Source organism: Solanum stenotomum, chromosome 5 (genome assembly GCF_019186545.1).
Source record: "Solanum stenotomum isolate F172 chromosome 5, ASM1918654v1, whole genome shotgun sequence".
NCBI lineage: Eukaryota > Viridiplantae > Streptophyta > Magnoliopsida > Solanales > Solanaceae > Solanum > Solanum stenotomum.
This window is the reverse complement of record NC_064286.1, coordinates 60,446,137-60,462,934: the sequence shown is the minus strand read 5'-3', so window position 1 is coordinate 60,462,934 and position 16,798 is coordinate 60,446,137. Positions and strand designations below refer to the sequence as shown.

The 16,798-nt window shown below is 32.5% G+C and overlaps 2 protein-coding genes across 2 annotated transcripts; one reads left to right on the top strand and one right to left on the bottom strand.

Moving 5' to 3' along the window:
* Positions 1-1,999: 1,999 nt before the first annotated feature.
* Positions 2,000-4,486, top strand: LOC125866053 (FT-interacting protein 3-like). The gene has a single exon (XM_049546338.1). It carries the CDS (start codon positions 2,136-2,138, stop codon positions 4,455-4,457), a length of 2,322 nt encoding a protein of 773 aa, XP_049402295.1. The 5' UTR covers positions 2,000-2,135; the 3' UTR covers positions 4,458-4,486.
* A 2,156-nt stretch (positions 4,487-6,642) lies between these two features.
* On the bottom strand, positions 6,643-9,896 carry LOC125866052 (FT-interacting protein 3-like). The gene is made up of 2 exons (XM_049546337.1): positions 9,680-9,896; positions 6,643-9,407 (listed from the first exon to the last, which is right to left on the bottom strand). The coding sequence occupies exon 2, from the start codon at positions 9,176-9,178 to the stop codon at positions 6,854-6,856; it is 2,325 nt and encodes a 774-aa protein (XP_049402294.1). The 5' UTR covers positions 9,179-9,407; positions 9,680-9,896; the 3' UTR covers positions 6,643-6,853.
* Between the last annotated feature and the right edge of the window lie 6,902 nt (positions 9,897-16,798).

The window sequence follows — 16,798 nt, the reverse complement described above, 5'->3', positions numbered from 1 at the left end:
ATATATATATTATTATTATTAAAATATTTTTTTAATAAAACTCACACATGCAAGCAAGTCCCAACAGTATCCTCCACCGCGACTCGTGTTGTATGGTCAAACAATATAGGATAGATAAGTACTACCCAAATTGCCAATTAAAACCAAAAAGGAGGAAGTATCTAATTATACATATATTTTTATGGTATTTATTAATTATCTATGATTTATAATAATTATATTATATTTAAATTTCAAGTCAGATAGATGTAAATCACACTAGATATACATTATATACATGTATCTTGTGTGCAGAGGCGTATCCAGAATTTCGGCTAGATGGGTGCGCGATTACGAAGAAATGTATCTTAAATATAAATTTGATCATTTGACTTTTAGGTTCTAAATATGAACCATTAAATTTTAAAAACTATAGATTCAAAATATATAATACTATTAGTTTTAAATTTTAATATACACAATTGATTTAATTATATAAAAAATTTACAGTGCTTAATTTTCTAGGAATTTTCAATGTAAGACACTTAAAAACTTTGAAAGATTAAAGGCAAAAATACAAAAAAAAAACTAGTTGAAACGTCAAAAGTCTCACCAATAACCACTTGGAGTGGTGTTACTCAAAAAGACAAGATAGATATAAGATTTAAATTTCTATCCTCAGTTAGAGATGTGCACCTAATCATCATCGTATTATTATATGATACTTTGAACATGGGTTCACACATCTATATTTAAATATTTTTTAAAAAATATAACAATACTATATATGATCTAGAGAGGGGAGCATGGGTTCACGTGAACCCACGGCACCCCCTCTACATACGCCTTTGCTTGTGTGATTTGCATATAACTGAGATATCAAATACACGAACGAGATACGAAAATGACAAGTGAGATTTGTTTATATATCCCAAATATATGTGAACACACAGATAAACATCATATACATGTATCTAGAATACTAGATATAAAAGATATGAGAGTTGCAAGCGAAATAGGAGGGAAGCAAGTCAAATTTGTCTATGTATATCTGATGTATGCGAATCCAATTAGATATAATGTATGTAAAACAAACTACACCTATTTTTGATCTCATATATCTCGAGATACATATATCTAGCCAGGCCAAAATTGCTAAAATTCATAGCATTACACATTATTATGCAATTTAAGTAATTATCTCCTAAACTAGTGAGATTTTTATAACTTACTCTTTAAAATATTTTTTAAAAAATTAAAAGAAGACAAAATGATTTGGATCTCTTCACCTTTAATAGAAAGTTTTGATTCAAACCCTTATAGAGAAAATATCATAGTGAGAATGTTGTCTTAGAAATAGTTACGCAACGATCAATTTAGATTGATCAAACTTTAATACAGATACCGAGCAATAAAAAATAAAAAAAATGCTACCTCCGCCAACCACGCTGAAACCACACAGAAAAAGCAGTTGTGCCACCTGCTCTGTTTTTCTCTAAAACTGTGATTAGTCTTTGCAGTTTTTTTATTCGATTCTTTTTTTTTTCTCTCTATAGTCACTATATGCTACATTCTCCATCATTTTCATTTTATACCAAAAGAAACCAAAACCCCATTTCATTTTTCTCTTCAAAGCTCCCAGTTTTCAGAATCTTTTCATCGTCAGCATCCCTGAACCCACATGGTATATTCATTTATTTATCATATAAAGTTGGGTTCTTTGTTTGTTTCTTTCTAATATAAATGTGCCTTTAAAAATTGCTGTTTTTGGGTTTTTGCTCAATGCTTGTCTGGTATTACTTTCATGGTGTTTGTTTAGCTGTAATGTAGTTGTATTTTTCTGCATTAAAGATTCTATCTTTTTGTGAGGAAGTGAAAAGGGTCTTTCTTGATTGAGTTAGTTAGACCATTTTCGTATAAACTTCTTTGTTTGTATTGTTGCTATTGTTATTTTGCCTTTGATTTGATTTGTGTGGTTTCTCAACTTTTTGTTTCTGATTTTTGATGTTATGCAGGGTGAAAAGCTTTAGTTTTTTCTTGATTTCATCTTTTAGGCTTGCTTAAGACTGTTGTATTAGAAGATTGTTTAGCATTAGAGTAGTTTGAGTTGTCTCTGCTGAGATTTGTTGATCTGTAGTGGAGAAGTAGTCTTGAAAATGCAGAGACCCCCACAAGAAGATTTTTTACTAAAGGAGACCAAACCCCACCTTGGTGGAGGGAAGGTCATGGGTGATAAGCTTACTAGTACCTATGACTTGGTTGAGCAAATGCAGTATCTTTATGTGAGGGTGGTGAAAGCAAAGGATTTGCCAGGGAAGGATGTTACGGGTAGTCTTGATCCTTATGTTGAGGTTAGGCTTGGAAACTATAAGGGTACAACTCGTCATTTCGAGAAGAAATCGAATCCGGAATGGAGTCAGGTGTTTGCTTTTTCCAAGGATAGGATTCAGGCTTCTGTACTTGAGGTGAATGTGAAAGATAAGGATTTTATTAAGGATGATTTTGTTGGTCGTGTTACGTTTGATTTGAATGAAATCCCTAAAAGAGTTCCCCCGGATAGTCCTCTTGCTCCGCAGTGGTATAGGTTGGAGGATAGAAGTGGTAACAAAGTGAAAGGAGAGTTGATGTTGGCTGTTTGGATGGGTACTCAAGCTGATGAAGCGTTTCCTGAATCTTGGCATTCGGATGCGGCTACTGTTAGTGGTGCTGACGCTCTTGCAAATATAAGGTCTAAGGTGTACCTCTCACCAAAGCTGTGGTACCTTAGAGTTAATGTGATTGAGGCTCAGGACTTGATTCCCGGTGACAGAAGTAGGTTTCCAGAAGTTTACGTGAAGGCCATCCTTGGAAATCAGGCGTTGAGAACCAGAGTTTCCATGAACAAGACTATTAATCCCATGTGGAACGAGGATCTGATGTTTGTAGCAGCAGAACCATTTGAGGAGCCATTGATTTTGAGTGTAGAAGATAGAGTTGCACCAAACAAGGATGAAGTACTTGGAAGATGTGCTATTCCTTTGCAGTATATAGATAGGAGGTTGGACCACAGACCTATTAATAGCAAGTGGTATAATCTTGAAAAGCACATTATTGTCGAGGGAGAAAAGAAGGAAATCAAATTTGCAAGCAGGATTCACATGAGGCTGTATTTGGAAGGAGGCTACCACGTGCTGGATGAATCAACACACTACAGCAGTGATCTAAGACCAACTGCAAAGCAATTGTGGAAGTCCAGTATTGGTGTCCTAGAGTTGGGTATACTAAACGCTCACGGCATTTCGCCGATGAAAACAAAAGATGGACGGGCTACGACAGATGCCTATTGTGTTGCCAAGTATGGGCAGAAGTGGGTTAGAACAAGGACAATTATTGATAGCTTTGCTCCCAAGTGGAACGAGCAATACACTTGGGAAGTATTTGATCCCTGCACTGTCATAAATATTGGTGTATTTGATAATTGTCATCTGCATGGAGGAGATAAGTCTGGTGGGGCAAAGGACTCGAGGATTGGGAAGGTCAGGATCCGTCTTTCAACTCTCGAAACGGGTCGTGTTTACACACATTCTTATCCACTACTGGTCTTGCATCCAACTGGGGTGAAGAAGATGGGTGAAATTCACTTGGCTGTAAGATTTACTTGCTCATCGTTATTGAATATGATGCATATGTACTCTCAGCCACTGCTACCCAAAATGCACTATATTTATCCTTTAACTGTTACTCAGCTGGACAGCTTGAGGCATCAGGCCACTCAGATTGTCTCTATGAGGCTGAGTCGTGCTGAGCCGCCTTTGAGGAAAGAGATAGTGGAGTATATGTTAGATGTTGGTTCTCACATGTGGAGTATGAGGAGAAGCAAAGCTAATGTTTTTAGAATCATGGGTGTTTTAGGTGGATTAATTGCTATTGGAAGATGGTTTGATCAAATATGCAATTGGAAAAATCCCATCACAACTGTTCTGATCCATATCTTGTTCTTGATACTGGTTCTATATCCGGAGCTTATTCTGCCAACCATTTTCCTTTATCTCTTCCTAATTGGAGTTTGGTACTACAGATGGAGGCCTAGGCATCCTCCTCACATGGATACTCGTCTTTCTTGTGCTGATAATGTTAATCCTGACGAACGGGATGAGGAATTTGATACTTTCCCTACTTCACGTCCTCCTGATATTGTTCGGATGAGGTATGACCGTTTGAGAAGTATTGCTGGACGGATACAAACTGTTGTTGGTGACTTGGCTACTCAAGGGGAGAGGCTGCAGTCTTTGTTGAGCTGGAGAGACCCTAGAGCAACCGCGCTGTTTGTTATTTTCTGCTTGATTGCTGCCATTGCGCTGTATGTCACGCCCTTCCAAGTTGTGGCTCTCGTGACTGGATTTTACGTGTTGAGACATCCGCGATTTCGCCATAAGCTACCATCTACTCCAGTGAATTTCTTCAGAAGATTGCCTGCCAGAACAGACTGTATGCTATGAGCTGGAGTACTTCAGCTGCTATTATCCATTTTCCCTTTTGTGTCTCCAGTTGATGAAATTGATGTAGAAATGAGCAAGGCTTTGGGTTTTTTTCTTCTATGAAACTGCTTAGATGTAGTGAATTTTCTGTTGAAAGTTGGCTGTTAGATGCAATTCCATATTACTAGTACTAATCTTCTGTTTCTTTCTTTTTCTGAACTTTCTCAATGATTAATCAATGTATTGCTCTTTTCATTAGTCATAAATTTATTGTTTTTTTGGTGAAGTGTACAATAATAACATTCTCGTGTAATTTCACAAGTGGGATCTGAGGAAAGTAGTGTGTACGCGGACTTTACTCTTACATTGTGAAGGTAAAGAAGTTGTTTTCGATAGACCTTTGTTGGCTTAAGTAAAGCATATCAAAACAGATTCGAAAAAGAAATACACTAATGTAGAGGCCAAGTTGAAAATAATAGAGAAAAAAACAGTAATAACAACAAATAATACGATAACAGAAGCAAAAAGAACAATACGTAACAATCAAATCGAAGAAAAAGATAGGAGGAGAGTAATAATAATAATACTGAAAAGGAAAATTAGATACCGTTTGACGACCTATTAGCTTCTTTTGTGAAGATTAATATTATTTATTCACAATTTCTTAGGGTAGGTGAAAGGACATGTTGATATTTTATGTGTTCTCATTATTTTACTAGACTTGGTGTTGAGAATGTCAAGACATTGATGTTTTAGATTTGTAATTATTGTATCATTATTAATTTAAGGAGGAATAATTGTGTTTACCATTGTAGTATAATGAAGTTGGTAATATTTGTATATACAACTTGATAACAAAACAATATAAAGATTCCTGCAACCTTTTGTTATGCTTTATATATGAATGTTGGATCTGGAATATTAGTATAATAATACTCACCTATCAAAGCAAATAACTTCCTGTAAAAAAAATGTAAAATATAAAAATATATTTTTTATATATAGACTCTACCTTTAATCTTGAAACAATGGTAAATTTGTCTCTGTATAATCTATAAGTCACAAATTCAAATTATGGAATCGACAATGATATTTGCATCAAGATAGGCAGCCTACAATCACACTCCTTAGGAATGCAACCATTTCTCAAATCCAACGTGAATGCGAAAGACTTAACATATTAAAGAATAATCGTGATGTTAAGACAAACTTGTTGCATATTTAATTATTCCGCCAAGTACTTACATTTTCCATCGGATAATTTTTTCCACCAATATTTAAGTAGGTAGGAAGAAATCGCCTAATATTTACCCGCATCACTAGAGTTATCATTTACATACAACAATTTTAAATGAGAGAAATTCAAAGTTAGTGTATCCAAAGAACAAAAGATACAATTCAAAACCTTTGAAACTTGAAATGTTGCTTTATTTGAGTGAAAGATCTATTGAAAACAACCTCTCTACCTTCACAATATACGAAAAAGAATGCATATAAACTCCACTTGTGCGAAAATAACTTTTCTACCTTCACGATATACAGAAAGGGAAGTGTATAGACTCCACTTGTGCGATTACCCAAGTATTTTCTTATTTTACCTTTACCAACTTCCCCATTTATAGGGTTGTGTAGGTGCACTAATTTTCCAGATCCAACAGCATTATAAAAAATAAAAACAAAAACATAGTTGCAGGATCTTTATATTGTTGTCTTCGTAAGCACACAAAACATCACCAGTTTAAATAATGTCAACTTGCAATATACAAACAATACTAGGTACAATAATTCTCTCTTTACATTGAATATTTGTAGAAACATCACTGTCAGACACTCCAAAAACACAAAAAATGCTTCATCCTTAAGGAAAAACCAATTTATCAAGAAATGAAACTGATCTTGAATGCTTGCACCTCCATTCCGATAACAACATATCTGATGTAATCTCATGAGAGGGGTCTAAAGAGGGTGGTGTATACGCATACCTTACTCCTACCTTGAGAAGATAGAGAAGTTGTTTTCGATAAACCCTCAACTCAAGTAAAGCGTTTCAAAGCAGGTATGCATAGGAATACAGTAGCGAAGATGCATCCAATATCAAGTCAATAAAAATCGAAACAGTAACTTGAATAAAGAGAGTACTTCGAATTAATCATGGAGGATGTTTTTCAAAAAGAAAACATCCACAAGACAACAAATATAGATTTGCATCAAAGCAGCAAACTTTCAACAAACTTAGAATGAATTAAACAGTAAATCTACTAGATCTAAACAGTTCAAGGAGATCTTACACACAAAAGCAGGACCTAACATTCACCAGTAGGTGCAGGACAAAAAGAGCCAGACACATTTACATCAATTCGAGACACAGAGAGACGCACACAGTATGATAAAGATAACATAAGGCAAAGGTACGGTTCTCATAGCATACAGTCTGTTCTTGCGGGCAGTCTTCTGAAGAAATTAAGTGGCGCAGATGGTAGCTTGTGACGGAACCTTGGATGTCTCAGTACATAAAATCCTGACAAGAGTGCCACAACTTGGAAGGGTGTCACGTAGAGCACAATGGCAGCAATCAAGCAGAAAAGGACAAACAGCGCGGTTGCTCTAGGGTCTCTCCAGCTCAACAAAGACTGCAGCCTCTCCCCTTGAGTAGCCAAATCACCAACCACAGTCTGAATCCTTCCAGCAATACTTCTCAAACGGTCATACCTCATCCGAACAATATCAGGAGGACGTGAAGTAGGGAAAGTATCAAATTCCTCATCCAGTTCGTCCGGATTAGCATTATCAGCACAAGAAAGACGAGTATCCATGTGAGGAGGATGCCTAGGCCTCCATCTGTAGTACCAAACTCCAATTAGGAAGAGATAAAGGAAAATGGTTGGCAGAATAAGCTCCGGATATAGAACCAGTATCAAGAACAAGATATGGATCAGAACAGTTGTGATGGGATTTTTCCAATTGCATATTTGATCAAACCATCTTCCAATAGCTATTAATCCACCTAAAACACCCATAATCCTAAAAAAATTAGCTTTGCTTCTCCTCATACTCCACATGTGAGAACCAACATCTAACATATACTCCACTATTTCTTTCCTCAAAGGTGGCTCAGCACGATTCAGCCTCATAGAGACAATCTGAGTGGCCTGATGTCTCAAGCTGTCAAGCTGAGTAACAGTTAAAGGATGAATATAGTGCATTTTGGGTAACAGCGGCTGAGAGTACATATGCATCATATTCATTAACGATGAGCAAGTAAATCTTACTGCCAACTGAATTTCACCCATCTTCTTTACCCCAGTATGATGCAAGACCAGTAGCGGATAAGAATGTGTGTAAACACGATCTGTTTCGAGAGTTGAAAGACGGATCCTGACCTTTCCAATCCTCGAGTCCCTAGCCCCTCCAGGTTTATCTCCTCCATGCAGATGACAATTATCAAATACACCAATAGTTATGACAGTGCAAGGATCAAATACTTCCCAAGTGTATTGCTCATTCCACTTGGGAGCAAAGCTATCTATAATGGTCCTCGTTCGGACCCACTTCTGCCCATATTTCGCAACACAATAGGCATCTGTTGTTGCCCGATTATCCTTTGTTTTCATCGGCGAAAGGCCCTGAGCATTCAGAATACCTAATTCTAGGACACCTATACTGGACTTCCACAGCTGCTTTGCAGTTGGTCTAAGATCACTGCTGTAGTGTGTTGATTCATCCAGCACATGGTACCCTCCTTCCAAATATAGCCTCATGTGAATCCTGCTTGCGAATTTGATTTCCTTCTTCTTTTCTCCCTCAACGATAATGTGCTTTTCAAGATTATACCACTTACTGTTAATAGGTCTGTGGTCCAACCTCCTTTCAATGTACTGCAAAGGAATAGCACATCTTCCAAGTACTTCATCATTGTTTGGTGCAACTCTATCTTCTACACTCAAAATTAATGGCTCCTCGAATGGTTCTGCTGCTACAAACATCAGATCCTCATTCCACATGGGATTAATAGTCTTGCTCATGGAAACTCTGGTTCTCAATGCCTGATTTCCCAGGATGGCCTTCACGTAAACCTCTGGAAACCTACTTCTGTCACCAGGAATCAAGTCCTGAGCCTCAATCACATTAACTCTAAGGTACCACAGCTTTGGTGAGAGGTACACCTTAGACCTTATATTTGCAAGAGCGTCAGCACCACTAACAGTAGCCGCATCCGAATGCCAAGATTCAGGAAACGCTTCATCAGCTTGAGTACCCATCCAAACAGCCAACATCAACTCTCCTTTCACTTTGTTACCACTTCTATCCTCCAACCTATACCACTGCGGAGCAAGAGGACTATCCGGGGGAACTCTTTTAGGGATATCATTCAAATCAAACGTAACACGACCAACAAAATCATCCTTAATAAAATCCTTATCTTTCACATTCACCTCCAGCACAGAAGCCTGAATCCGCTCCTTGGAAAAAGCAAACACCTGATTCCATTCAGGATTCGATTTCTTCTCGAAATGACGAGTTGTACCCCGATAGTTTCCTAGCCTAACCTCAACATAAGGATCAAGACTTCCCGTAACATCCTTCGCTGGTAAATCCTTTGCTTTCACCACCCGGACATAAAGATACTGCATTTGCTCAACCAAGTCATAGGTGCTAGTAAGCTTATCACCCGTGACCTTCCCTCCACCAAGGTGGGGTTTGGTCTCCTTTAGTAAAAATTCTTCTTGAGGTGGTCTCTGCATTTTCGAACCTTTCTACTTCTCCACCACAATTAAGCCAAATGTCCTAAATTATATCTCTGAGAAACAACTCAAAACTACACTAATACTCAAGAAACTTCATATACAATACAATCTAAGTTTGTTTTACCCTAATTCTAACTTAAGGTTTAAAAAGAACCTCATGAAGGATAACCCCAAAACTCTCAAAATCATTCACAACCTCAGATCTGGTTCACCTGAATGCTTAACCCTGCAAAACCCATTTTTATATATGAAAAACTAAGCTTAAAATCCATATAAATAAATTTAAAAAATATCCACAAACTCAATAAAAAAAATACCCTTCTCCCTTACCCATAAAAAAAAAAGGAAAAAAATAATTAAAACTTCTAATATCAAGATTACAACAATATTACAGCTCAACAACTACCAAGAATGTAAAAAAAATGGATTTTTCAAGAAGACATTTATTAAACTTTTCAACATGAAATAAAAAATATTCAGAAAGAGAAATGAATATACCTTGAAGGGTTCGTGGGAGATGAGAGTGAAAGATGGGAATTTTGGTGATAAGGTTGTAAAGATTGGAATTTTGAGGAGAAAAAGCAAAAGGGGTTTGGTTGCTTTTGGGTATCAAAGTGATGGAGAATGGTATAGTGAGGTGTAGATGGAAAAAGTGAAGAGACAACAACAAGGGTAAAGAAATATAGAGAGAGAAAAGAGTAAAGTTAGAGAGAGAAAAGAATAGAAAAAGACAGAGCAGGGTGGTGGGGATGAGCAGTACTCTGTTTTGTTGTGTTCATCAATGGAGGGGACATAGTGGGGGAGGTGGGGGTGCGGGATGAATATGCTGAGATTTCTTCTTTCTTTTTCCGTATTCTATTTGGGGTTCGGTATTCATATCGAAATTAGATTTATATTGAGGATAAAATATTTCTTATTAAAGGTGTTTTTGAATCTGAAATTTTTAATTAAGAGTAAAAGAGTATTTACCACTCTACCCTAACTTTTATTGGTGCTACAATTTTAGTATTACAACTAAACCTGATATATAGATATATAAACTGCATTTTTGTGCGGTGTATAATCATGTTAAAGCTCGACTAATTGAGATTCACAACGAAAAATCTCAAGTAGTAGTGGCGTTTGGCTGGTTTCATTGTGACATTTGAGTAAAAATTGGTTGTTTATTCAGTATTTGGTTTCCGCATTGGAGTCTGACTACTCGCAAAGCGTAAGGACCTATTCGGAAGGAACGAAACGTCCCTACTAAGAAATTTTTTCATGCCCAGAGCTTGAATCCGAGACCTCTAGTTAAAGAAGGAGCCACCGCATCCACTTTCAAAAGTGAAAAAAATATTTGAAATTGAAATTGTATTTGATCATGAATAAAAATTAGAGTTTTTTTTAAGCGTAATTTGAAGCGAGAAACATTTTTTTATTTTTGTAAGATATTCTGAAATTATTTCAAGATTTTATAAACAAACACATCTTTTTTTTAAGTTTAACTCTAATTAAAAAAAAATTCATGATCCAATGCTTCTAGAGTCTAACTAATTCAGATTTATTTTGAATAAGACCGATCAATTTAAATTTGTGCCCCTTTAAGAGAAAAGCCAACACTAGCACATCATTAACTATGTTTAAATTCAAAAATTCTAATTAAAAATAAAAATAACTTAATTAATCACTATCTTTATGAGATCATAGATATATATATATATATATCCATGTGCTTGCGTCAAGCGAATATCTTTTTTTCGTGTGGGTCTTTGTCATCTTTTTTTATGCAAATAATGATATTTAATAAAATCCTTATAAATATTTAATTACAAACACACTTAATATTATAATATTAATTTAAAATCGTTATAACAATTCATAAACTTCGAAATCTTATATTTGCTTATGCTCTCAGATAATTTCTCAATTGAAGTTTATAAAAATATTGTGACCATTTTGAGAGATATTGCAAGAATGTGTAGTCCAGCATTGCATTTAATAAAATTCAAATTGTTGGTAATATAATAGTTTCAATAGGTAGGTAAGACATATCTTCAATAATAAGAGAGAAAATATGCATTAAATGCCAAAAATTAATAATTATTATGTTATGATGATCTTTTGTAGGATACAATAGAAAATTCAACATTCCAACTATTTCATCATGCATTCATATTAGTTTGGTAGTTTCTTTTCTTATGTCTTAATTTTAATAAATTAAGCTATCTGATATTGTTGTTGATGAGAGGTAATAGATATTTTGTAAATTAGTTGAGATATATAAAAATTGATCTAAACACCACGATTATAAAAAAATACATATTATTAGTCAATGTTGTTATGTTACAAGATTGAGGAGTGAATTGGTAAATTAGAAAAGAATCAACATGAATTGTGGTGTAATGGTGGGATTGCTTCACCCTTAATTAGAGGTCTCGGTTCGAGCCCTGAATATGGAGAAAATCCTATTACGAGCGTCACCACTCACCCCCATAATGATTCTTAATCGAAGCTCTAATGCGACTTTCACAAATGAAAGCAAGGACTTGAGCCCCGGAAGGCCCAATTTCTCGGCCCAAAAAAATAGCACTCTAAGGTCCACAAATCCTTTTGTGCTAAGTTATGCAAATGTCCCTTTTTCATACTCAAATTTATTGTTTGTTTCATATATTTCTAAACCTTGTGGATAAAAAATTAAACTATCGTCTAACATTTGTAATAACTACAAAATTTTAGACCGTTCTAACGTTTTCTCATAAAAATAATTATTTTCTCAAAGAAATCCTTAGAACATAATCTAAAAGGTTCACATATTACGAAAAACATAATACAAAAGATCATTTACTAAATAGCTAGCTATTACAAACAGACAGTAAGGCTTGAGCCCAAAGAACTTGTGGAAGGCCTCTTTTTAGGCCCAAAGAGATGACATTCTGAGGTCCACAAATCTAGCAAAATTTCGTGTTAACACGAGTTCAATAAATCACATTAAAAGTGGTCTTACGTAAGCTCAATTTATGTGATATGTTTTTTTTAGTCCGTTTCAAAAATGACACATTTCTTTATCTTATAAATGTTTGATTATGTTACCAATATTTTACCCATATTAAGTTTCACTTATTTGACCCAAAAAAAAAAAAAAAAACTTTATTGATGGAACCAAATTATCAGTGGAAAAACATCTATAAAGAGCCTTTGAAATATAGATATTGAAATTCCAATAATACAACATGAAACAAATATGTTGACAAGGTTTAAAATTTTAAAGATATCCTTAATATAACAAGCAGATACATCAATGAAGAGGTGTATGCTTCTAGCCTCTTATTAGAATTACATGATCATCATAAATTAGACTGAACGAAAAAAAACAAAGAAATAGTGTAAAACGTTAGACTAAACAATAAAACTCAAGAACAAGTCATTTGTCTTGAAACCAAATTTAGACATTGAACTTTTCATACTTAGGTCTTTCCAACATGATCACCATTTTTCTATTTTTGGAATGCAGAAAAAGAGGGCTCTTGCTCATGGCTCATGAAAAAAAAATTATTCATTAAAAAATATATAAAATATGAATTTTAATAAATATATAAAAACATGAATTTTATATACGTTTTTATTGGTTAACGATAGTTAATTAAGACTATATATTATTACGTAATTTTGTTACTTAATTATTGTAAATTTATATTCTTTGAATAAATATCAAATGCAAGTTTTTTTTCTTGAGGGAGTGGGGTCCATGAAAACGTTTTGCTATATTTAGCTTTATTTTGTTGATTTCGTTCGATGATTGACACTATTTACTTTGAATTTTTGATTAATTTGAATTTGTGTCACGCCTCATAAGACCCATTGAAGGTGAGATCGCTCTATATAAAAATATTTTTTTATTTATAGAGCTCGAACCTAAAAATCTATAGTATAAGAGTGAGAGAACATATTTTATATTTATATTAGCCTTAAAAAACCTTATCTCCTCCTACCATTAATTCAACATAAAAAAAAAAAGAAGATAAATAAACACTCTTGACAAAATTGTCTGAGGTTTCTAACCCACAAGCAAAGTCATTTGTTTTATCATTTGGTATCTGATAATTATATTAGTGTCAGATTAAATTCAAAGGAAATATCATATTGGAAGTAGAGTACTCTCTAATAAAGATAGTTTTGTACTCAAAATTCGATTTAAAAAATTCTAATTAAGAATAAAAAATACTTATTACTCAACTACGATTCTTATCGGTCAAACAAGTAAAGTCTTATACTTACCTAAACCCTTTATATTTATCTTTAATATTTAAAGTCGTTTAGCATAACTAATTTTGCCTCACTTGGGAACTTGGAAAATTACTATTTATGGAATTTTTAGTTCCTCTACTCCATCTGTTACAATTTAGGTGTCAAAATTTAAATAGATACGAAGTTTCAATAAAATGGATATTTTTGAAATTCGTGATTTTTGAAGTTTAAACTTTTTTTATTTTTGAAAAGTTTGAATTAAATTATTTTCAAAGCTTAGAAAAAAGGGATTTTTTTTTTCAGAATGATGTTTTAATATATGAAAGATTGGATGTATGAACTAATCATAATTAATCATTTAATTATTTGTTATATTATATGATGCTGACCTTGATTAAATGCAAGTTGGTAAAGGGTATACGGCGTGTTATACTTTCCTCAAAGGTGCCTAATTAATAAAAATTAGACATTTGAAATGGAAACAAATGAACTTCCTTTCTTTTTAAATATTTTTTCTTATATTGTTGATTTTTTTCCGCTGGAAGTCTCACCTTAGGAGTAAAACGCTCCCTAACAAAGGCGATTTTATACACAGGAGGACTCGAACCCGAGACACCTCTAATTAAGAATGAAGAAGTATTTATCACTCTATGACAATCTTTATTGATATCTTAACTGATTCTATTAGTACCTAAAAAGTTACCTACCACTAACACAACTATTTATCACTTTATCCATTAAAACTTAACCAAATAGAAATAAATTATCTTATACTATTTTTGTCTTCGATGAAATTTAAACACAAACAAGGTTTTACTTAACAATAGAGGGGCGCTACTATCCCTGTTCATAGGGAGTCAATTATTCAAAAAAAATACTAGATAAATTACTTAACAATAAAGGCACTAATATATATGTTTACTTTTTCATATTATGAATTTCTTTAATAAATGTTCTTGTTCCACCACTGTTTAAAAAATCAAGCTCAACAAGTCTAACCAAAAAAAAAAATTGAAAATCTTTGTTATACTTATATATTATCGTGGATTGTCAAAACATGAGAAGAAAACAATTAGAATAATGTAAATATTAGTGATACATTGAATCTAATACTGTCTTAATATTTTTTTTTTATATATATATAAAAGAAAGAAATAATCTAGAAGAACTGAAAATAGAAACATAATTTACTTTGGCTGTCATTTTCAATATAACATCGGTAAATTTATTTAATCTCATGTTGCTTACATTACTATCATTTTAATAGTAAAAATATTATTTATCAATACATTTTTACTAAATACATTAACTATCTATTAACAATTTAAAAATGTTTATCCATATATATAACTGTTTTTTTTCTTCTCATTAAATCATTATATTTGTATAAAATTCTTTTGATCAAGTTTTATTTTTGGTTATTCATTCCATATTCGTTTTGAAATTTGACTAATTCGAATTTACATCAACAGAACAACGACTCTTGCAACTTCAAATTGAGAGAGAGAAGATATACATTATATTCACCATTTTAATAAAAAGTCTTGCTTTTTTTAAATGATGAAATTGACAAGGTTGGGTGACCTAATTTTCAATGAGCAGCTAAAATTAAGTAATTTAAAAGAGTTAATATTATTTATATAATGAAGTGAAATTTCTACGAGAATTCTAGGCTTTATCATTTATCAATTAGTATTCCCACTATTATTTTCAATATGAAATATAAGAAATAAAGAAGAGAAATTAAATAAACTATATTGTTGGAATATCAAATTCCTAATTTTCATATTCCTCCATTCTTTCAGGTGACATATATAAGGTCCAGTAAAAATTTATACATATTTGGTGTTGATATTTAGTTAATGTATTTTACTATATATAGTTAAAGTAATAAATAAGATGAAAATATATATCAATTATTAGTTATAGTAAGTGAAAAAATATATATGCAAAAGATAAATGTCATGGCGTTATCATATTTGTGTTTTTTTTAGACTTTGATTATTATTGTATTGTTTAGGATGATTTGTCAATAGTATTTTGTTATGACTGTCTTCTTTGTCGTTATTTCTCCCTATACTACTTTGGATTGTTTTGTTTTAATCGAGGGTCTATCGAAAATAACATCTCTACCTTTAAGACAATAATTACAAATAAAATTTGTGTATACTTTATCCTCTCTAAATCATACTTTGTGAGATTACACGGAATATATTGTTATTGATTCATTATAGTTGTTCATCTTGTGCTTGGAAGTGTTAGACTTGTCCAATTAGAGGAGTTGGTTGAAATAAAACTATTTTATTTATTTGTCTTAAAAGCGACTTAAAAGTAAATTAATTTAAGTATATAATCCTTAAGGATTTTGTTGATATACCTAATCCAAATTAAACAAGTCAATATATATATTAATTGAAAACTTAGATACTATTTTTATTTTTTTAACGAATTAAGAGAAATGATATTCCTTTCTTCTCCTCCTTCCAATCGATTTCATTATTTTAAAAGCTAAAACATCTTGATAATGACCGTCTAAATATACGATATTTTTAATTTAATTTTATTTTAAAAATTAAATTCTTCCCTTAACTTTGAACAACAAACATTTTCAAATATCAAATATAAATAATTATTTATATTGTATTTGAGTTGAGAAAATTATTGCTTACCTTCAGCTCAAATTTCAATTGTTTTGTATAGTTTGATTGAACCTAGAATTTTTTTAAAAAAAAAAGTTATATCTTTTTAATTATACATAATTTTAATATATGAAAAAAAATATTTACTGAATTTTTTAGACAAAAATAGTGTTAAACAAATTAGACAAACAAACTAATTTAATTCTGAACCCCCTGATTAGGTCTAATGTCTAGAGATTGTTTGACTCTTAAAAGTCAAACAAGTTTTTTAATTCCTTTTATAAAAAAAAAACAATAATGCTATTTTCTATATTGTTTTAAGTTAAAACTATAATAATATTCTCCAAATGGACATTTAACTTATCTATTTTTATCTATTAAAATTACTTTTCTTTATAATAATAAATAAATTATGAGCTATTTATGTGTTAAAACCACCAAAAATTACATACTTAGGTATTTTTGTTTTGCTTAACTTTAGTCAAAATTAAAAGGGAGAGATATCTCAATTCATAATCTACCTAAAGTGGATCCTTATCTTATTTTGTTCATAGTCTAGATATTCAGTCTTAGACGTATTAGGGAGCAGCGCGTGATACTCGACTCCCTACATCGATGGAAAATAATTGATATTATCGATATCTTTTCATATCATGATCTTGAATAATCCTCACCTCTTAATCATGAGCTAGTTTCTAAATCCATAATCATATAATCAAAGAGATACATTATAACTTTGATCCATCGATATATA